Source organism: Daphnia carinata, chromosome 1 (genome assembly GCF_022539665.2).
Source record: "Daphnia carinata strain CSIRO-1 chromosome 1, CSIRO_AGI_Dcar_HiC_V3, whole genome shotgun sequence".
Classification (NCBI taxonomy): Eukaryota; Metazoa; Arthropoda; class Branchiopoda; order Diplostraca; family Daphniidae; genus Daphnia; species Daphnia carinata.
This window is the reverse complement of record NC_081331.1, coordinates 10,983,547-11,006,253: the sequence shown is the minus strand read 5'-3', so window position 1 is coordinate 11,006,253 and position 22,707 is coordinate 10,983,547. Positions and strand designations below refer to the sequence as shown.

Sequence of the window (22,707 nt, the reverse complement as noted above, 5' to 3'; positions counted from 1 at the left end):
TATCTGTCCGTCGGCCCACGCAATTGTTTTGCCCGTCTACCCACTCATCGTTCTGCCTATCGAAGCGGTCTCTGACTCTGCCCGTCGACCCATTCACTCTTTCTGCCACACGCTCGCTGACTCTGGCCTTTGTGCCACTCGCCAACTCTTAGCTTTCGACCGAATGAACGCCTCTGCCCGTCGGTAACCTCATCGTATCTGTCCGTCGACACTAGTAAGTTTCACGAAGTACCCTATACTTATCTAATGATTTTCGTCTATAGAGACATCTAGCGAGAGAAAACAAAATTTTCTTCTGGATTTCCGTTCCACCGTCAAAATATAGTAATAGGGTAGTAACAGAACAGACTATGAGTCTAGTAGTAGTGTTACATATACACAACACTACGAATATGTAACTTACGATTGTTTGACTAGTGAAAGGGAAATTGGGTCACTCGCAATTTATAGTTGAGCGCCGAAATAACGCAGACAATCAACTAACTTTGAATACAGTTATGCGTGAGAAATGCACGCTTATTTCGATACTGTGTTTGCTTGTGTATAAGCCAGTTTCCTTATTTCCGTTACCTACGCTTCGGAACGAGAAACAGGATACATTTCTGAAACAACTTAAGCTCAGGTGTGTGTCGCACGCATTATCCTATCTGGCTGTGACAAGTGGCCCGAAACTATTACTGTCATCGGAGAGAAAACATTGATAGTAACCAGCCTAGAAAGGAAACTGTGATGCAACCTAACTGAAATTTATTTGTTTGCATAGGAACCTCAAAATATGTGACTTGTTTCATTTATTATGCATTCATAGGTGCTTAATTAGAGATCTATATTTTACATTTCAGGTAATGCCTGTTAATCCAGTGGTTGTACCTGTTCCCTTTGGAAATGGAACCACTAATCTGTCAGTTTCTTCTACAAGCGTGCCTACTAATGTTGGAACCATTAAACCCACCTTAACCAAAACCTCAGCAGTTGATGTTTGTGATGAAGAAGGTAAATTTCTCAGTGTGTTTTCATTGACAGTGGCTATATCTTTAAAAACACTTTAGCCAAAAAGCTGTCTCGAGGAATATCTCGTACAGCAGAAAATGCAGGGGTTATCTCTCAGATTCGTAATGAGCTCTGTGCTTCACTTTCTGAAGTTGAGGAACCTAGTTCGATAAGCAGTCAATTTAATGCCTTAGAGACAAATGATTGCACCTTTACTCTTCCAGATCTTTCCACCCAATCTGGTGAGTTGCCAATTGTACATTTAAATGTAATGTTTGACTTAAACTTCTTCTTAAATAGACGAATTCCGGGCTTTCCTTGAAAATGAGTTGATTGACACATCCATGGCTGTGTCATTGCAGGAGGCTGTTCGCTTAAACTGGTGGACATGTTTAGGGGAAGGTTGCGAAAAGCTTTGGCCGCTATCGACGACTGGAGATGGCAATTGCCTGCTTCACGCGGCATCCCTAGGTATTTTCACAATTTTTATTCTGTTTCAAAACAATCTGACTTTGTTAATCATAGGAATGTGGGGGTTCCACGATCGACTCCTAATTCTAAGAAAAGCCTTGCACAACTTTCTTACCATGGGAACGTTTCGTCATGCGCTTTGGAGAAGATGGAGATGGCAAAACGCCCGCTCCAACCTTCAGGTAATTTTACCCATAAAAAATTTGTTTTTGTATTACAACAAAACATTATAGCTGTATATTTGAAAGGCGGGATTGGACTTACGCCTAAATGAGGATGAATGGCGACGTGAATGGGATAATATTCTGAAATTGGCCAGCTCTCAACCGCGGACGTCGGGTTCATCAACGCCTAGTGCAAGTGAAACGGAAGTCGATGGCCGCGGTGAATCCTTCAGCACCTCGAAAACATACGAGTCACTGGAAGAAATACATGTTCTGGCATTAGCCCATGTTCTAAAGCGGCCTATTTTTGTCATCGCGGACACTGTTTTAAAGGTAGGCGTTAAACAGGTTTGAATATTCCGTCATGCACGCGTATTTTCAGCTGAGATACCAGCTGCTTCTTGTTATGTAACGGGATCTCAATCGCTTTGTATCTTTATTTATTTATTTTTTTTTTGTCTACAATTTCATTCCTAGGACGTCAATGGAGAAGCTTTAGCACCTATCCCTTTTGGTGGCATCTACCTTCCTTTAGAAATTGAACCGAGTGAATGCAGTCGATCTCCTTTAATTTTGGCCTATGATGCAGCCCATTTTTCAGCATTGGTTGCCATGACACCCCAAAAAAAATTTTCGCCATCAACGTGCGAACAAGTTCCTGATGCCCCCGCCGGTAAAAGAACCAGCTTTTGTTAGTAGCCTTTGAAACTTCTGACTTATCAAATCATTATTTTTTTATCGTAGTCATTCCGTTGGTGGACGTCGATCGTGAATTATTGCCTATTCAGTTTGAGGTGGACCCGGGCGAGGGATGCGTTTGGAATCGGGATGAGTTCAATGAAGCAGTTGTTCAAAGGGTTGCCTTCACGCACGAAGATCGTCTTGCGTTGCTGAACCAATTTCTCGATTTAGTCGACATTCTATGTCCGGCAGTCATTAAAAATACCAAAACTCCTAAAGTCAAAAATGATACCAAAGCCAACGGAACTCTCAGTCGTCCCGCTAACGACACCGAAGGATGGAATAGTGATGGGGAGTTCAATGGTCGATTCGGCCCGCCTGGTTCCAAGGCCCCCGGAAAGCAGCTACACAGTGTAGCCAAGCAATTTGGTAGCCTTGGCCGCTCTGTTGGAAGAAAGATCAGAAGAAATTTGATTGATAATTTCTCGGTAAAGCATCCGCCACCACAGGTGCGACTAAATAATGCGCAGTGGGAATGTCCCGATTTCATTCTATGTGCCCGTCTGCATACGGAGAAACACCACCCAGCCCTGGAAAAAATGATCAGCAACTATCTGCAATCCGCCCGTCAACGCTTTGAGCAGCAGCAGGCGGAACGGCAACGACAGACTCTCGTATGGCAGCGCCGGAAACAGCACACACTAGCTGAAGTGGCCATCCAGGAGGGACCTAGCCCTTGTATCAACCCCAATTGTACCATGTACGGCACTGCCCTCACGAGCTACATGTGCACGGCCTGCTATGCAAAGCAGCTAGAACAGGAGGAAGAACGGGCGAAGAATCTAAAAGTGGCTACCAACAAACCTATCAATGGCAATCAAAATGCACTTTATGGTATAGGGAAATCAGTTTTCTATGCCCAGTCAGACAGTCAATCTTACGCCGACGCCTCCAATATTCCGGCACGGAGACCACCAAGTGGTCAAAATGGGACGCTCTATCTATCAAATTCCACCTTCTATGGCGATGCTGTTTCATCCAGTAGCACATCTCCTTCTCCAAAAAAGGAAGAAAAGATAGTTTTCGAGAAGATAAGTCCTAGTATTTGTGACAAATTCAAGCATTCGATTCCGAACGTGTTAGAACCAGTGGGACAAACAACCACACAAAGGTTACAAACTGTTGTAAAAGTTAACGACCGAAACGGGTCAAACAAACTTAATGAAGAAATAATGGATTCGATGCCGATCCATCCTGAAGAACAACAAAGGCAATCGCAGCCGATCCGTCCACCCAGAACACAGCCATCAAACATTAAAAGTAGGGGAAATTCAGTAGTGGATGCCGAGATACCACGCGCTTATCCCGCTGTTGAGAAGGTGGCACAACAGCCTATGTCCCGACTACTATCGCATTATGAAAGCGTCCGCAAACCGTGCAAATCGCCCGGATGTACTTCCTTCGGACTGGCCAATACGCAATGGTTTTGCGCAGAATGTTTTTTCGTACGCAAGAAAGCTGCCCTTGCCCGCGAATCCATTCTGGAAAACATGAAAGCTGCGCAAATGCAATAGCGAGAAACGCGAATTTGGTTATGAGTGTTTCAGCCCAACTCTGTTCATAATCTACTATTTGTCTCTACAGGGATATCGTTCCTTTTTTTAAAATTCCTTGCAAATATTGGTAAATTTTCAAAGAACTAGCAGCCAACGATTCAATTGATTGCCTTATTTTTCATGAATTAGCGTCAAGCTCTTCTCGTTATCTCACGCTTTGAAACGAATTTAAGCGTAAATTTGCAATGTCAATGTATGGTTGTTAAGTATTTTTTCTTTGCGTGGCTTCAAGTGGACAGTGGTCGTTTTTGTGCCGTTGTTAGTCTCATAAAATTTGCTGAGTCAATATTTAGTCGTCATGTTCTTTTATTGAGAATTATAGCTTTCTCCCTTTGACCCAGTTTATAATCTCCTAATAATTTTTTTTTCTTTTTTCGTATTCTTCTGTCCTCGGTAGAAGAAGTTGCTTCCGTCACATTTAAATCTAATTTGCTATTTTTAGGATACAACCCTCTCAATTGGGACATGGTTGTTTTTGAATTTTTTTTTCTCTATACATCACGAAGATAATCGATCAAAGAACTTCATACCTGGCATTTATTTTGATGTAGCTAATAACATATTACTATATGTACGTATAAAAATAAAATTACGTTAAGCGTGATTACTGCAATACACGACTTGCTCCTATACCAATATTGGCACTCTGAGATATTCGTCTGTAGTTGTACCAACAGTCGAGCACTTTAAAATGAATAAACAGGTAAAAGTGTTAGAATACGACATGCATTCACTTAGCGTCTGTCACGCTGTTGTCGTTACATACTACTTAAAAAGCAAACTCTTTAAAGTGGAGTAGAGTAGAATAAAAAATTAAGGGATGTAATGTTGTTTAAGGAACAAAGAAATGATATTTGTATGTTCCCGATCCGTTACAAATGCTCGTAATGTTGACTTCATGTACACCTATTGTTAAGGGTTACAACTTCCATGCTCTCTTGGTGGTTGGTTAAACGTCGTCAGTTGCATGTTTCCAAATTATTGGGTTTGAAAATAAGCTCAACAAAAAAAATAAGCCCGACTTTTCCAATAATTTTGTATTTTCCCAAAATATTCAATTAAACAATGAACAGATGTGCCTTAGATTCGAAATTAACGAGAATCGCGAAAATTGACTTTCAAACGAAAATCAAACATTTCTGAATTAAACCGAAAAACGGTATAACAGTTGGTACAGCTACCGTTAAGGGTAACTAAAGAACGAAAAGAAGTGGGTTTTTTTCGTTCTTCCTAAAAGTTTGCGTACTTGTTTAATAGATGGACCTGGTCTCTTCTAGCTGATGCAAGTACTCCGCGTGAGTTGCATGTCGTTTTGTCAATTTACCGTGCAATTTTTACCCATCTAGACATATTTAGAATAACTTGGAATTATTGAACTATTAGTTAATCAACAATTTAATCATGGCAGATGTCGGTAAAAGTATTGCAGACCAGATAAAGGAGCAAGGAGAGGTCGTTCGAAAACTCAAGGCAGAAAAAGCCGGTATTGACAAGGTATAAATAAATTTCCCTTGCTGAACATCCCTTTGTAAAATTACAGAGAGTTCTTTTTCGACCAATTCTCATCTTTGGATCTTCCACGCTCGTTTGATAGTTGGTTGAACGTCGTCAGTTGCATAGTTCCGTTTCCTTATGTTCTTTCAGTTTGAAAAGTGTGATTGAAAATGAGACTTATCAATTTGCTGCCTGGTGCTTATCATAAACAATTCCGCTGCCTTTCTTCCAAGATCACAGAGGAAGTCTCAAAACTACTGGCTCTGAAAGCCCAACAAGGAAGTGACAAGGATGAAAAAGCTGGTGGCAAGTTTGTCCTTAAAACAGCCAAAGGAACTCGTGACTTCAACCCAAGGCAGATGGTGATTCGGCAGCAAGCTTTTGACAAAATTACAACATGCTTCAAACGTCATGGAGCTGAGACAATAGATACTCCAGTGTTTGAATTGAAAGAAGTGCTGACTGGAAAATATGGTGAAGACTCCAAACTTATCTATGACCTTGCTGATCAAGGAGGAGAACTTTTGTCTCTCCGCTACGACTTGACAGTCCCGTTTGCCCGTTTTCTGGCAATGAACAAGGTCGCATCCATTAAACGGTACCAGCTTGGCAAGGTGTACAGGAGAGACAACCCAGCTATGACCAAAGGCAGATTTAGGGAATTTTTTCAGTGTGTAAGTTAACTTTGATAAAATCGTTTTCTCCTCTAATGATACACATTGAACTTTTATTTCTTAAAGGATTTCGATATCGCAGGTCTAACTGACCCTATGATTCCCGATGTTGAATGCGTGAGAGTAGTCACCGAAATTCTTGATTCGTTGGACCTTAGTGAACACGTCATCAAAATTAATCATCGGAAAATCTTAGATGGATTATTTGAGGCTTGTGGTGTTCCTGATACTCAATTTCGGACCATCTGTTCAGCAGTCGATAAACTTGATAAGGTACGTTTCTGTTTACGGTCAGAAATTCCAAAGGTGAAATAATTCTGTCTCGTTTAGTCTCCTTGGGCAGACGTTCGTCGAGAGATGACGGACGAAAAAGGCTTAGATCCTGAAAAGGCTGATCAAATTGGCCAATATGTTCTTCGTGCTGGTCAAGATGATTTAGTAGAGCAACTTTTGGCCGACACGAAGTTATGTGCTTCCAAATCAGCGATAGAGGGTCTTGAGGCACTGAAGTTGTTTTTCCGATATGCTGAGCTTTATGGTGTTAAAAAGCGTGTCAAATTTGATATGAGTTTGGCCCGGGGATTGGACTACTACACTGGAATTATCTACGAGGCTGTCTTAACAAGTATTTTGCTTTTAAAAATTAACGCAGATAAACTGATCTTATAAAGCGCTTTCTTTTCCTTTTATACAAAAAGACCAAAATCCCGAGGAAGGCGTCGGTTCTATTGCGGGTGGCGGTCGTTACGACAATTTAGTAGCATTATTTGATCCTAAAGCAAAAGCTGTTCCTTGTGTCGGAGTTTCCATAGGCATAGAGAGAATTCTTGCTATTCTGGAAAATCGCGAGGCTAATTTGAAAATGCGAACTGTTGAGACTCAAGTTTACGTTGCAGCCGCGCAAAAGAATCTCTTAGAGGATAGGATGAAAATTTGCGCTGAACTTTGGGACATTGGAATAAAGGTAAGAAGATTTCTTTATACAACACCATGTGATGTAATTCACCTTTTTCGTATATTTACAGACGGAAATGTCCTATAAGGCCAATCCGAAATTGCTCGGGCAGTTGCAGACTTGTGAGGAGCAGGGTATTCCCTGGGCAATCATTATTGGTCAGTCAGAATTGGAAAAAGGAGTGGTCAAACTGCGTAACGTCGTGTCTCGACACGAAGAGGAAATTGAACGTACGAAATTGACGGATGTATTGAAAGAAAAATTAAGTGCGCAAGTGGTTTGAGGGCGATTTGCAGTGCAAAGATATTGCATCTGAATAAAGATGTTTAAATCTTTCAGTTATGTATCCTGATTTGCCAATCCCATCAAAAGGCTTGGCATTCGATTATGAGAAACTAATATTATTTATTGCATCTTCAAAAGGCGTTAGTATCATTTTGCTTACAAAATAATGGGTTTGTTTTGTCCCAGTTCAGTCAGTTATCATTAATAGGACTGAAACTGTTGAAAGACATAAAAAATTTAGTCCCATGAAACTGGGACATGTCTGACGTGGAGAGGGGAAGTAGGAGTGACGGGGGTTTTCTCATTCCGGATTTCCGTGAAACCTCATAAACGATGCGTGTGTGTTGCAGGTGAAAACACATCTGCCCTGTGTCTCAAAGGACAGTGGCTAGTAACAGAACAATGAAACAAAAAAATCGTTGACAACGGTCGATATTCTTCTTGGTTGCCCGTCCTTTACAACAAACAGTGAAACTCGTTTTATATTCATGGTTTAGCCCACGACAAGGAGGCATTTAAATATTAAAAACAAGCAAGCTAAAATGCACTGGAACAATAACCAAAATTACACTTCAGCATTTGTTGTGAAAAAAATAACTCATGACAGTTTGAGGCGCTGACATACTTTATTGCTATTGTGCTATGTTATCGTAGATTTATTGGATACCCATTGAAGATTGATCAGGTTACATAAATCCAACGTGAGACAATTTAATATTATGTAAAAAGACGACACACTTGGATGTGATTGATACTCGGAAAATATATGGTTATTTTTTGTACAGAAATAAACGATAGACGATGCTTTGATAGCTGCGTATCTTTAGCAGCAGAGATTAGTCAGTTGTTGAGGTGGAGTATGTTTTTCGAGACTTAAATAGTATATGAAACATCTTCGCCAAAAAGAGGTGATCTAAATATTGTATGTGGACTGCTTTTTAACAAAATTTAAGGCCAAGGTAAACATCCTCGATCAGCTAAAAATATATTTAAAAAATAAGGGATAAGCCAGGAACCTAGGGTGGGGCCTGCTTTGATAAACGTTTCTCGTTTTTCTTTTTCTTTTTTCGTAGAAAACAAGTCACCAGCTCAAGAACCGAAGTACTGAAACCAACCGAACGGGGCAAACGAACAACAGAGAACAAGAACAAGAAGTCAAGCACACGGCCGCAGTGCGCGCGCTGTAAAGAAAATCCAGAAGAGGCTTTAACCGCTTCGTCGGCATATCGACGCCAAGCCCGTATTTTTTAGCTAGGAGCTGCAAGCCAAAAGCCAGAAAAACTTTTCTGCTTATTCAAAGATATTTACCAGTCACAGTCGCCCGTCTATTCAGTAGGGGCACGGGCAAATGTCAACTTTGATTCACATTCAGCCGTTTGGTAAGTTACATTTTAAATTTATATGTTTCTAGTTGGTCAAACTCACCCCATCTCCATTGGCCAAGGTTTCCCTCCTAACTATCTGGTTCCCATGCGAATCGATAAAGTCTTTGTTTAATCATACGCGATCCTGCCTCCATTTTTTATGAACACGCTTTTCAGCGACAATCTGAAGCTGTCTGATTGCATTATTGATGGTTCATAGTCATGCATACCCCAAGTTCTGGGGCAAACCCCAGTTTGTTTGATGACGGTTTTTTTTTGTTGGTTTATTGGTAGACAGTAAAAATGTGCATTAGCATCCTGAAGAAGATTCATGACTATTCGAAGGCAATAATTTAGAATAACATTTTTATTGGGGTTTTTTCTATGTCTGTTATTCTCTGACACAGCATCGAATAACAGGTGGTAGGCCTGTGATGTTGAAAACTTGTGCTTACCTTCAGGTTAGGCCATAGTTACCTTCGCATTTTGATTAGGAATATTTTTGAAATTTCAAATTATCCTTTCTGTTATGCCTTCTGGTTTAATCTAGTTCATTTGTTACCAGCAGTTTTACCCAGTCCCCTTTGGCATCCATATGCCAGTTAACAAAATTTCAGCCTCCAGGTTTCTGTCATTCTCTTGATGGATGGTTTGAAGGCATTGAAATTGGTTTCTCTTTTCAAAGTCCTTCCTGCTAAAAAATAATAATTTAATAGGGCTTACGCGAGCGATTCAGTAAATCATTCCCGTTTCATCAACATTTTCGTCTAGGTAGCACATATACAACAGACAACAGATACACACACACACACACACACACACACACACCGCTCGTTGAAAGACGAAGACCTTTTTTCTTTTCCAAACATCAAGCAACACGTACGTCTTACTATGTTTTTGCTACTCTGTTATCACAACGTTTCCCCTCGCTTCCCTCCCGCTTTTGAGGGAAAAGGCCAAGTTTAGCACCGCGTGCTAATGGGCTCCTTCAAGTCAGCTGACGTAGTATATCCCGTTGACTTTAGGAGCTCAGAAAACGAAGTCGAATGAAAGAAGAAAAAGAAAAAGAAAAATGAAGAGTCGTCTGGCGTCGTAGGGCCGGGTGAAAGCAGTTCGCCTTGAGACGTCGATGGTTTCAGTTGCGTAATCCTCCTTTAAAAAAAGAAAATATATCGAGCATTAATTAGTTTCGAGTGTCAAATGTTGGATCTCGAATCGAGCAATTCTCCGCCGACATCCGGTTCTAGCCAGGAAGAATCTGCTTCAACGACGGTAATTCATCCGTTACCGTCGTTGATGTCACTGAACGTGCTGCCGCCTCCGTTGCGAAGGCCGGACGTCCCTACTGTGATATCCGGAAGCGGATCACCTTCCCAACAACTGCACATTTTAGTCATCTCACAGCCTCATGCTTCGATGTCTTCGTCTGCTTCACAGCGAACTGCTCTCCAAGCTGTTCATTTGTGTCCAGGTATGGGACGGTTTGCGTGCGTCAGGAATAGTTTTGTTGACGTTTCGATGAAGTGATAGGAATGTCTGCCGCCACCTGAGGGCCTGTCCCGTATTGATTGATCGGTCGTTGACGGTGCGATCCGCTTTGAAGGGAATAGGTTGAAAGAAGCTTATCAGTTTTCAGAGGGATGGCATTTTTTTTTCTATTCCCCTTTTGCTTTTTCTATTCATCCAATTAGTTAGTTCGCTCCGGCAAACATCCAACGAGTTTTCCAGATACGTTTCTACTCCTCCCTTCGCGTCACTATTCACTTCCGAAGGGAAAAAAACAACAACAAATATATCCCGGTAAATCCCCGTGATCGTGTGAGGATTCCGTGATGGCGAACGGCACGCTGCATTGACGACAGATCCGTAAAGAGATGAAACGGAATAATTTTTTTGATTCCTGAAATACTTTGATTGATGGGCTTGTCACGGAGGTAGGCTTGTAACAAGTGATTGAGTCATCTTTTTACAATTTTTTTTTTGGGTGGGGGGGGGGGAGGGTCCCACTTGTGTGTAGTAACCGTGATAAAGTGAGGAGCTCTTGATTGGATTGACTTTGACGAACTGTGAGCCGCAGGATCGTTGCCCGGTGCTGCAACTCACAGGGACGTGAAATTTATTTTTAAAAACGACTCTGAGAAAAGTCAAATTTGGTTGGAAGCCAAAGATGACACGGGGATTTTCGTCCTTTTTTTTTTTTTTTTTTTCTTTAACACGACCTAAAACATATTTTTCCCTGGTCCACCATCAAAGATAACAATCTTTTTATTTTTTTACATCAAAAATATTGTATTGAACTGTTTACTTTCCCTTTTGCTTTCGTGTGTCGAGAAGTCCGAAATCTTAACCACAACATCACGTGCAATGATTTACCGTCTAGACATTGTATACAATTCGGATACTTTATTTTTTCCCCTTTCTTTTTTCGTTTGGGAAAAACTAGTTTGAAATTTTTGTTTTTCCCCCAGCCCAAAAGGAAAACATTCAAACTGACCATCCGAGTAACTGAAAGCTTCAGGGTTAAAAAAAAATCTATTTCTGTAATTTTGTTGATCGTCCGTTTGGATGTGGATATCTTCTCTCCTGTGGTGCATCAAATAGCGGAGCTGGGCTGGATTCTCTCTTTTTTCTTCTTCACTGTATTGTACGTTGGATGTGTACGTTATTGGAAGTGGGGGGGAGGAGTAGGGACGCGTAGTAAAGTAATCCAAACTAGCCAAAAAGTTTGGAATTCTACCCGTGCGAGGGAAAAAGATGTAAACTCGTGTGTGTTTCTTTCTCTTAAAAATAGGAGAGGGATTCGGGATTGATGACCCGTATTGTTGTAGCGACGTTAAACATGATGGTTGGAAATGTCACTTTTGAACCTTCTCTCTTTGACAAATGATCTGACTCACGACTACAACGGCACCGACGTCATTAGCGTCAACGTTGCCCAGCTCTTCTCTCTTAGCTGCGTCCAAGATGCTTCAAGTCATTTTCTTTTTGCCCTAACGATTTCACTTGCACATTAGGGCGATTGAATTTCGAGGAATGTGTGTGGCTAGTGCCACTGTATTTTTGGATTGAATTGCGATGACGTTTGATTGACGAGCCCTGCTTCGTTTTTTTTGTTTTTGTTTTTGTCGAATCCTACACGAGAGGGCGGTTGTTTTCGTGATTTGAAAACAAAGGAAGAAACGCTTGTGTATCTTGTCCGTCTTTTTCCTCCTTGTCTGTTGTGACAATTGACCGGTTGCCTCGGAGACGACAGTTGAATAGAACGCCCTTTTTTTTGTTGCTTTTTTTTTTTTAAAAAATAATTATTTGAGTTTACCCCAATGCGACTGATGCCCATCTTTGGCTATGTGCTTTAAATATTTGAAAACGTTGTGGATGCAGGCAGCGTAGAGAGCGTGTGGTGATCGCCATGGAAACTGCTCTTTTGTTATGTTTCCGATTGAATCCCCGGATTGAATCTTTTAGGTATTCATGATTTTGATCGACGTTGACATTTGTTGTGTAGGTTGACTTGGAATTATGGCTTTTGGCAGCGCGTGTTAGTCGCTCCTTTTGAAGGCTGTGTTTCGTGACGGGTAAATGTGGGTGAGATTCTTGTGCTCGGATCTGCCCCGCTTCACCTCAAAATGCTGTTTGAAAAGAAAAAGACAAAAATCTGGCCGTAACTGATGATTATTTCACGTTGAATTTTACCATCCCCTATGGGTTGGATCTGTTTGTGGTGCTGGTTACCCATGACGACGGCTCTTGTTTGGGTTAGTCTTGTCTGGCGTTTGTTTTGTTAGGCGCGTTACCATGGCGACGCCTATGGGAAGAAGCGGAGCAAGTACAAAACGGGGCTGGCCATTGGCATGTCGTGTGCGGCTTTTCCCTTTTTTTTTGTGTTTTTTGTTTTGCTCGGGATGTGCTGGACAGCCCGGGATCCTTTTACTTTTTCATAGCCCCCCCCACCTTTCCTCGTTGTCGTGTATGCGTTTTGGAGTGGGGTTGTCTTTATTATTCTCGCCCTGGTTGTACAACTGATGGATTATTGACGAGGTATCGGGAAGTTGGGAGATGCTTGGTGTCCTCACCGCCCACTTTCATCTGCACGCCGGCCCTCCCGCCACCCACTGAAATTCATTCAAAGAGGCCAGGTGCTTCTGATTTCCGGACCAGTCTTGCTCGTGCCGGCAGATTAGCCGGATGGGCTCCGCAAGAGCTGGCCGCCCACGCTGCGAGCCGCTCGTTTTCATCATGGTCGTCTGATCATTGGTCCTCTTAGCTCCATCACGAGATCCGTGTGCTCGTTTATTTTTATTTGGGGAAGCTTCGTGTTGCTTCTCCATTTTTTTTTTTTTTTTTGTTGTCGTTACTAACCAAAGCGGAGCCAATCTTTGCTACACGGGTTAGTATATTATAGCATTACTCCACCTTTTTTTTTCGTCTGTACAAGAGCAATCCGAGTTCCCCACTTTTGATTGGCTTTTTGTCCCCCTAGGCTTGACAGAACCCTTAGAAAACATCAAGTTTATTTAAATATTTTTTTTTTTTACCTTTTTCTCCCCCCCCCCCCACATGTTCCCCCCTCCGCCCGTTTATCGATCGTTTTTCTACCCGCTGGCCCGTAGTACACCTCTCGTCACTCGCCTTCATCGTTTGCCATTCTTGTTTCTCGCTCAGCAAAAGATTGTTGTGTCTCTTTGTTATTACAGGCTGAAAACTTTAAGTTACTGTAAGTAGTTCGCTCTTTTATTGTTTTTGTTTTTCATTTTGGGTTCGAAACTTGTTGTGTGTCGTGTACTATACCGTCGATCGTCATCTCTCGTCTTCGAGAAATGATGTGGCAACGATAGTAGTCGTAACAGTCACCTGATTGTTACGTGCCTCATTAACGAAACGCCATTGTGTGAAATGCGATTCCCCTTCAAGATTTTTTTTTTTAAAGATTCTTTTCTTCTATAGAATTAGAAATGCGCATTTGCTTTACCCTTCGTGATGTTGAATCATTTTTTTTTTCCAGCCGCCCAGTCCGTTTTGTGTGTGTGTGAAAACAGTCCGAGGGCATTTGATGGAGGGGAAAAAGAACGAAATTATTTGAATCGATTGACCGAAAGGGTAGAGAAAAAGGAGAAAGCGAAACATGTAAAGAGGACGAGTCGGATGAAACCGAAGAGAAACTGGTTGAAAATAAAGAAGAGGGGAAAAGGGTGGACGAGGGAAGAGAAACGGAGGAGCGCGCAGCCGCGTCGACGCTATTACGCGACGACGCTCTTTGAAGCGGAGTAGGGAGGGAGTAGATGGGGAGGGGGGAGTAGGAGGTGAGGGTTAGAGAGTAACGGCGTCGGCTCTGACGGGTCTTCTGGTAGTATCGCGCCACTCACTCGCCGTGATTGACCTTATTCCCGTCCGCCATCTCTTCTCTCCGCAGCCCAATCCATCTCCATTTTCTCGCCTTTTATTTTTCGTGCGTGTAGCTACTTCCATCTATTTATTTTTATTTAGTTTTGTTTTTAAACTCTTTTTTTTTTTTGTGCTTCCTAAAAGTGTGATTCGTTTACAATCATTGAACCTATTCTCTGTCTCGGGCCTTCATCAATCTGCGCTGATGATGTTGGTGAGTTCGCCCTCTCCCTCCCTTTTCTTTTTCGCCCTCTCGCTGTTTGAAATGTTACTCGTCGTTGCAACTGTCGGAAAGATACAAGTCAAACGTACACACAAGAGTTTGAAGACTTACAGTCGTCGTAGTGTGCCAAAGCGCGCGCGCTCCCGATCCCGGCGCTGTGTGTGCACTCCTTACTCTTGTGCGTACTCCCCTCCTTCCTCTCTCTCTCTCTCTTAGGAGCGGAGCGCGAAGGAGGGGGTGTAAAGAGAGAGAGGGGTGGTAAAAAAAATCAATAAGAACGCCTCTGTCCGCTCTCTCTCTTGAAGGTCCGCCTCTCGTTACCTTTAAAAAATATAGAAAAAAAAAATTGAAGTGAAAAACGCGGTGATACAGCACAGGATGCATAATGCCTCTAAAGCGCTTTGTGTTTGTTTAATTGAAAAAAAAAATTTATGCGTCCCTCAATTTCTGCTCTGACATCTTGACATTTTAGATTAGATTTTTTTTTCCAGGAGAAAAAAAAATCCAATTTTATTTATTTATTTTTCTGTCTTTTTTTTTTTAAAGGTATGAAGCGTAACTCGGACGGTGAGACAGGGCCGGCGCCCAAACGCCTCCGCCCCATGGGCGACACGGAGCTTCGTCTTCTCGTTTACAGCAAGGTAAATCAAAAACGGGGGGGGGGGTATTACATTCTTAAACGTCAAGGATGAGAAAATGGATTTTTTTCTTCTTCAAATCGTTTAATGCTAAATTTTTAATAATAATAATAATAAAACGTAGGTTGCTGGATCCATCATCGGCAAAGGCGGTAGCAACATCTCCAAGTTGCGCACCGAGGTGAGTCAAAACCCACCCATTTAAAAAACAAAGAAATTCAATTTTTTTTTTTTTTTTCGTTTCTTCACTCTCAGCAGCGCAGATATTTTTAGTGGTTGTAATCGAATATTCTTTAAGAAAGAGAAAAAAAAAAAAAGAAATGGCCTTGTTGATATCGTGTAGCATTATGACGTGGCTTAGTATTTATTTTTGTTTATTTTTATTTTGAATGTTAACTTTTATCGTGTGGATAAGATCTCGTTTTCGTACCTAGCAATAAGTTCATCAGGTTAATGGGGTAGAGTCATTATGTGGGGGGGGGGAGAGTTATCGACCGTGGCAGGGCGTAACCGCCACACGAGATCACGCGATTCTGTCCTTGCTTTACGAAAAGAAAAAAAAAACTATTCATTTCTCTCCCCCCCCCCTTTTACGTAGTGGTAATAGTGGGTAGTAGTTATTATTTATTTTTTATAAAAATTTTTTTTTTTTTTTTTGTTCTTACACACACGCGTGTCAGTAAATGTCAAACCACCACCAGGCGAACTGATGGATTTTACCCCATAGTTTTAGAACCCCCTCCTTTTTTTTAATATAGCGTTTAATTCTTTTTCTTTTTTTTTTTTTTTTTTTTTTTTTGTCAAAGAATTGGATTTGATCAAATTGGGGCAAATGTTTTTGACTAGATTTTATTAGACGTCAAGTTATTGGCTAACTTTTGGATCTCGAAAAGTTTAAAGGGAATAAGTTTGTTTCTTTTATTTCTTCGGGTCAGAATGGTTGAATTACTTTGAAATGTATTTATCTTGTTGATCTCCCGTTAGTGTGTACGTTGCACATTTACCGAGTCCAGCGATTTAGAGATTCGATTCTTATTTTATTATTGTTAAAGGGGCGAGAAGTCAAGAAGAAAAGAAAAGAAAAAAAAAAGGGGGGGGGAGACGCAAGTTTTTGACTTTCTAATAAGCAAAAGCTAGCCACTGCAGAAAGACACTCTATTTTTATATATTAAAAGAAAAGCTTTGTCGATAAAAAATATTTTGCTGCAGTGGGTTCCCCTTTTTTTCTTTTTTTCTTTTTTCTTCCTTCTATTTATGCCGGAAATGGGACGTAATGAAATGTGAAGCTCGAGTACTTAACTGTTATTGTTCTATTACATTTGTGGAAAGGTTAGACGATAGTGCAGTCACTGGGAAAAAAAAATAGTTGGTAGACGAATCGATTGTTTTGCATTTTTTTTTTTCAATTGAATTTTGCTGTGTGGATATTTTATTTTTTAATTATTATTATTATTCTGCTGCTGCTGCTGTTGAGTGGTGAATGATGTGTGTCACGAATTTGTTTTTCTCATCCGCGTGATTTTTTTTCTTCTCTCTCTCTCTCTCTCACTCTCGCTCGCTCGCTCGCCCTCTCCGCTCCAACTCTCTCCGACTCTCCGCCAATCCGCCTGATTCCGTCCCGGCCCTTGTCCGCCCAACAATCGAAATGCGCGCGTGGAATATCTAACCGAAAAAAAAAAAAAAAAAAAAAAAAAAACGTGTTTTTCCATTTTTTTTTTAACAAAAAAAAAAACAAAAACAAAAACAAAAAATGTACTGCTACATTCTCCGGGGCCTTCCATTCTCCAATTCCGCCAAAAACAAAAATGAAACAAAATTACCGGATGGTTTTCTTGTTCAATTTGGTTTCCCGAAAAAACAAAAACAAAATTCGATCTTTAAAAAAAAAAAAAATATTTTCAAAAAAAAAAAAAAAAAATCGAAATTTATGTTGCCATGAAACATAACGAAATCCACCAATCCACAGAACCACGCCACTATATTACTTCCCGATTGCCCAGGTCCAGAAAGGTAAATTTTCGCCACCAAAAAAAAAAAGCAAACACATCAAAACAAAAACAAAACAAAAATATTCATTTTTTTTACTCATTTGTTCTTATCAAATTTGTAAAATTGTGAAGACGAAAAAAAGTTATTCCGCCTAAATTTCTTTTAAAGATTTAAAAGAAAAGGAAAACGTTGTCTTTGATTTAAGTGTTCTTATTTCTTTAAAAAAAAAAAAAAAAATACTGTAATTCAATGTGCAATCTCTTTGTCCTCCGTTTGTTAATTTCATCCTCATTTTTTCCCATCCTCCTCTTTTTTTTCCTCCTCTTCTCATTTCACCTTTTTTTTTCCCTCCTCCATCCTGACCGTCCGGCACTTCCGCCGCTAAGCCAAAAGACACAAAAAATTTCAAATTTCATTTAACGTAAAAAATCCAAATTTTATAAAAAAAAAAAAAAAAAAAAAAAAGTTTAATCCATTTTCGTTTTTTTTCCTAATTAGAATTTTTTTGAATGTTATCCTTTTTGTTACGTAAGCTGAAATTTTTTTTTTTTTTTCAAAGACACTCTCTGATCTCTTTCTCTCGGGGCTGTGGGTGCCAGGGGTTTAAGTAGTTTTCGTTGTAGAGTAGCTGAACATTCTTGGGAACTGTGAAACAAAACTCCAATTCTTGCATCATTTTCATAAAGGACGCAGGTTTCGAACCTTTCGTCTTTCATTTTTTTTTTTCTTCCCCGCTACTGTGTTTCTTTAAATAAAAAAAACAAACTTTCCTTTCACATACTAACCCGGTTTTGCATGGGTCCTTGTCTTTCGTTTTGATTTGGCTCTTTCCCCCACATCCGGACAATCCACATCCCCGCCCCCTCTCCGTCCACGAAAACAAAAAAAAAAAAAAAAAATGTGTGCGTTTTTTTTTTGTGTTTGTGCCTTTTGTTCCTTACGTTCATCATCATCTCCTATTACCTTCCTTACTCCCACGTTCCCCTATTTTTTTTTTTAATTTAAACTTCTCATTTTGGCTTTTTTTTTAAATATTTATTTTGATTCCATCGATCGTTCAAGAGAAACATTCAATAGAATAGACAGAAAATTGATATAAATCGATAAGAGATGAATAGCGTAGACAATCTTTGCCAGACTGGATGACTGATTATGTCCTCTCTTTGTTCATCCCCCAATCCGCCAACCTTCCAATCCACCAACTCTGCACCGTCTCCCCATCACGGAAACAAACAAAACAAACAACAACAACGACATCAGGATCCTCACCATCCAGGGCAATCTGGACGCTGTCATCAATGTTCTTCAGAACGTTCTGCCATCGCTCGAAGAGGTATTGTCTCTCTGCTTCAGAAATTTTCAAAGAAAACGATTGATTTTTCAACTCAAGGTTTCCAAGATTCGAGGAGAAAGGACTGGCCGTGTCGGCGACTCTGATGCCCGTCTACTGGTACACCAGAGCCAGATTGGCTGCATTATCGGCCGCGGCGGAGCCAAAGTCAAGGAACTGCGCGAGGTATATCTAAAATGAATTATTTGATTATTATTTCTGATGTAACAGAACATTAATGTCCTTTTGCGGGAAGCGAGCGGGGGGATGTTTCACGACAAGTTTGGCAGACGTCACGTCAGACTAGAATAACTTAACGCTACGTTGACGAGTGGGAATACATAATAACGAGGGGCCTCGACAGATGTGTCCCAGACGTCTGGCAGGTGGTAGAGGCAATGCCGTGGCCCCTTATTGAATTAACAGTAGCGGTTAGGGAGCAAAGTGGGGGGGTTTTCGCCTACCTGGCGAATCCAGAGAAACATTTTTCTTTTTAAATTCGGCAACCCTGCTGCGGATTCAATCATTTTGATATTGAAAATGTGTTTAGATTTATTTTTTTTCCCCCCATTGTTTAATAGGAGGAAGTTGACTGCTTCAGTTAAATTGCGCTCTAATTTAGAAAATGTTTAAAGGGGGTCATGTTTTCATTTCTTGTACCAGGAAAGCCGGAAAAGTGGCGTGTTTTGGCCAGGTGCATGTCGTTGAACTGGGAAGGGGGGTTGTAGGACGGAAAGAAGGGGGGGGGGAAAAAACAAAGGGCGAATGTTACACACACACAGAGTGACGAGTATGGGGGTTAAAGAAGATAGCGCAAAGGCCAGCTGCCAACTATGTACAAAGTATCTCTGGCCTTTTTAGTTTGTTTTCCAGGTGCGTTGGTCGCACAAGTGATTCACTTCTCTCCTAGCAGTCAACACGATCTGATCGTCATTTAATGTTCTCCTCTTTTTCGCCCATAGTCGACTGGAACAAGGATCACGGTCTATTCCGTTTGCTGTCCGAGAAGCACAGATCGCATTGTTCAAATTCTGGGCAAGCCGAGCGATTGCGGCGAGTGCATCAAGCAGATCATCGCGCTCGTCAAAGAGGTAATGAAACGTCAAGTTTTTTTTTTTTTTACAAAACAAGTTCAATTCTAATGTTTGTTTTTTTATCTTGGGGCCATAAATCAGTCGCAAGTGAAGGGCCCAATCGATCAGTACAACCCGTACAATTATGACGAGTCGTTCGCTCAGGAATACGGTGGTTACGGCGAAGGTGGTGTCCTCGTTGGCATGGGGGCTGGTGGTGGCGGTGGCATGCGCGGCAATCCGGGCGGCCCACGAGGACCCGAAAGGGAACTGAAGATCCCGACTTTGGTTCGAGACGTGCCGCGACCTCTGTCGCCGCCCAGGCATCGTTACAGGGCCGGCAGTTACGAACGTGACTTGCCGCCGCCGTCGTTGATGGGTGTCGGCCAGCCCGTCCGTGGTGGTCCCGGCGGTCCCGGCGGGTACAATATCAATTGACATTTAAGTTCATTAGAAATTTTGAAACTCATTCGTCTCTCTCTCTCTCTCTCTCTCTCTGGTGTAGGATGTACCACGACGAAAGGATTTTCCGTGAAGACGATCGCGGCCATACCGAGACTACACAAGTTTCCATTCCGAAAGACGTAAGTCTTGCTCTTTCAAAAACGTTTAAGGTTCGATTTCAAACAATTTTTGCTTGCCGATTCGATTACAGTTGGCCGGTGCAATTATCGGCAAGGGCGGCGCTCGGATCCGTAAGATCCGTGGCGACTCTGGCGCTAGCATCACCATCGACGAGCCCCGTCCGGGTTCCACTGAACGGATCATCACCATTTCCGGCTCGTCGCATCAGATATGGAAGGCGCAGTATCTGCTGCAGCAGAGGTGAGCGACGTTTGTTTTGTTTTTTTTTCAAATGCCGTCATGTGGCGTTTCGTAACTACTTCACACGCACTGTTTATTGCCACACAGTAGCTAGTGGTGTTACCGAAAATGGCGGTAAATTAGCGCACGAGACGCATCAAAACAGTGATTGCGTATTCTATGGGCCGACGGGCTGTTGTGGTATGGAAGACTAGTGATTTTGTTGTTCGGCATAAAGACCGGTAACAAAAAATCTCTAGTTCACCTACCAAGGCAGCTGCATTCTTCACGATGGCCGACCAAACTCCATTCTTCCCTTCTTTTTTTTTTATTATTATTTGTCCAGTTACTTATCGCGACCGCTGTCCGTTTGGCACCGTTTGTTCCCACTCTACTAGTCCAGTGTGTCTAATGTCTTTCTTATCTTTATTTCATTTTTTCTTTTCCAGTGTTCGCGAGAATAGCCAAGGCAAAGGAAGCTTTTGAAAAATAACAAATAAACGAAACAATATGACTGGGAAAAAACAAAAGAGAGTCAATTAAGCACTTTTCGATTCTGTTTGGACAACCTTTCTCCCACCACTGGCACCACCCAACGGCACCTGTCTTGTTATGAATGATTTAAACTCTTCACTTGAAAACTCCCACCCGCCGCAAATAATTTCTTTTTTTTTTTTTTTTTTCCCCATTTGTTTTCACGTGTAATCAGAAATCGCAACATCAAAAGAACCATTTTCGTACCGATAATGATTTGACGATGCGTGTCATGTGCGTTTGTTGCCTCTGTTTTTTTTTTCCCTTTTTTGCGTGTTTTTAAAAAAAGAAAACTTCGCCAAAAAACATTTTTTTTTCAACCCTTTGATTCTGAACAAGCAAAAACACAAATGGACCTTTGAAAAAAAAAAAATTTAAACGCAATCTACAGGAATATGATTTTCTCTTCACAAAAAAAAATCGTACATTACAAAAAAAATTTGCAAAACACGGACATGCATCCATTTGATTTTTCATCTTGTTTATTAATTTGTTTGTTCCGTGTTTCCCCCTCCCCCCCACACCTTTTTTTGTCATATCCGATCCGAACCAGCCAATCAACCTCTCCCCACCAAGTTTCTCTTCTTACACCCCCCCCCCCCCCCCCCCCCCCCCCCCCCCCCCCCCCCCCCCCCCCCCCCCCCCCCCCCCCCCCCTTTTATTGTTTAAAAACAAATATTTCAAATTCCTCGGAAGTGCATCTACTACGGTAGAACTGTTTTGCGTGAGGAGCTTGGCTATTTTTGGCATTCGTTGCCGCACGGAATTCCGGTCAGGTTTTTTTTTTTCTTACGCTTTTCAAACGTACGCCACTCTTCCACTCTCCATGTGAGAGTGCGTATTTCTCGTCCCACCAGTGACGAAGCGGGGCCAGCACCGAGAGGGCGCACGTGGAGCGACACACCCATACTCGTCGGACGGGAATAGCTTTGAAGTTCTCTCTCTCTCTCTCTCCTCCATCTTGTTCTTTCTGAAAACGAGTTGCACCTGGAAGTCTTGTCTGTTGATAAATACTGTCCTGTGTTTTTCTCGGGCTAAAGACGATTGGAACTTTGCGTCGCAGTAGACTAAGCACGCGCTTGCTCGCTGCAAGACCCCCGATGGCTTTTGTGGCCGTTTTGGGGCCTCTGTCGAAGGAGTCAACACTCGGGTTGTTGACGTTAGACTCTCACGAGAAGTCACGACTTATTCATCGGGAAAGAATGTCTTGTCAAAGCAATCGATTTTCAGTGACGACGGTGGCCTTCAACCAGCAACGAAGTCGAGCCCTCCAAGTCATCATCTTCCAAGTCAACTGATTGAGCTGTTCCAACGGTTCCGAAGATAATGATCAAAGCCATTAAATAAAAGAAGAATCTACACAATAAGTACAGCTACCTTTTTTTTTTTTTTTTTTTTTTTACTTACTTATTTATTTTCTCTTGGATTGAGCAGCAAAAGCGCCAACAACCAACAACATCGAATGGCTTTAAGGCAATCTCGAGTCCATACTGTCCGGCGTCCCGGAACGAGCAGCTAAGTGTTCACTCGAGGCTGCTTCCTCTTCGCGCCGCGAGATTTACTGCTGAAATGACAGCACACATGTTTTCCTTTGCTTCCTTTGTTTTTAAGAGAGAAAAATTTTAACAGTTTTTTTCTTTATATTACCTCTACTTACTGAATGCAACAGAAAGTTCTGGCTATTTTTTTAATTGAATGTTGAAAGTCAACGGATGTAATTGTCATTAACTTCGTCTTATCCTTTTGAATGCTTGCGAAATGTTTGTCGTAGATGTTGGGTGAAAAATTGTGGACAAATTTCCCCGTGCGTTATGAGTAGATCCTGGATTGGTTCTTGTTCGACATGACGTTTGTAATGTTGACCTCCGGGTACCTATCGGTATGTGGTTTTACCACTGACGCACGTATGGTGAGGTTCGTTGCAGAGATTTGCATATGGTTTTCTTTTCTTTCGGGAAGGGCTTCTTTTATGTCGTGGTAACGTAATTTAAAGCAGTTATCAGCAGTCCAACTTGATTCTTTTCAAGGATTTTTCCCGCC

The 22,707-nt window shown here is 41.5% G+C and overlaps 3 protein-coding genes across 8 annotated transcripts; all 3 read left to right on the top strand.

Annotated features, from left to right (window-relative positions):
* The first annotated feature begins 343 nt into the window (after positions 1-343).
* Positions 344-4,552, top strand: LOC130696360 (uncharacterized). Of its 2 annotated transcripts, none has more exons than XM_057519445.2 (8): positions 344-622; positions 843-993; positions 1,050-1,232; positions 1,291-1,461; positions 1,516-1,643; positions 1,710-1,958; positions 2,103-2,298; positions 2,370-4,552. In XM_057519445.2, exons 2-8 carry the CDS (start codon positions 846-848, stop codon positions 3,878-3,880), a joined length of 2,586 nt encoding a protein of 861 aa, XP_057375428.1. In that variant the 5' UTR covers positions 344-622; positions 843-845; the 3' UTR covers positions 3,881-4,552. The 2 variants fall into 2 exon arrangements, with proteins under 2 accessions (XP_057375428.1, XP_057375435.1); XM_057519452.2 differs by lacking the exon at positions 344-622 and adding an exon at positions 630-777.
* Positions 4,553-5,196: 644 nt separating this feature from the next.
* Positions 5,197-7,379, top strand: LOC130696374 (histidine--tRNA ligase-like). The gene is made up of 6 exons (XM_057519464.2): positions 5,197-5,416; positions 5,650-6,090; positions 6,157-6,363; positions 6,421-6,715; positions 6,789-7,054; positions 7,116-7,379. The coding sequence occupies exons 1-6, from the start codon at positions 5,324-5,326 to the stop codon at positions 7,326-7,328; spliced, it is 1,515 nt and encodes a 504-aa protein (XP_057375447.1). The 5' UTR covers positions 5,197-5,323; the 3' UTR covers positions 7,329-7,379.
* Positions 7,380-8,551: 1,172 nt separating this feature from the next.
* Positions 8,552-20,663, top strand: LOC130696528 (heterogeneous nuclear ribonucleoprotein K-like). 5 transcript variants are annotated; one of them, XM_057519623.2, is made up of 11 exons: positions 8,552-8,709; positions 14,846-14,940; positions 15,062-15,118; positions 16,904-16,947; positions 18,187-18,259; positions 18,317-18,442; positions 19,219-19,347; positions 19,432-19,751; positions 19,835-19,913; positions 19,985-20,154; positions 20,583-20,663. In XM_057519623.2, the coding sequence occupies exons 1-11, from the start codon at positions 8,679-8,681 to the stop codon at positions 20,617-20,619; spliced, it is 1,161 nt and encodes a 386-aa protein (XP_057375606.1). In that variant the 5' UTR covers positions 8,552-8,678; the 3' UTR covers positions 20,620-20,663. The 5 variants fall into 5 exon arrangements, with proteins under 5 accessions (XP_057375606.1, XP_057375598.1, XP_057375592.1 ...); XM_057519615.2 differs by lacking the exon at positions 8,552-8,709 and adding an exon at positions 9,880-10,165 and having other exon boundaries at positions 18,326-18,442; XM_057519609.2 differs by lacking the exon at positions 8,552-8,709 and adding an exon at positions 9,880-10,165.
* The last annotated feature ends 2,044 nt before the right edge of the window (positions 20,664-22,707 follow it).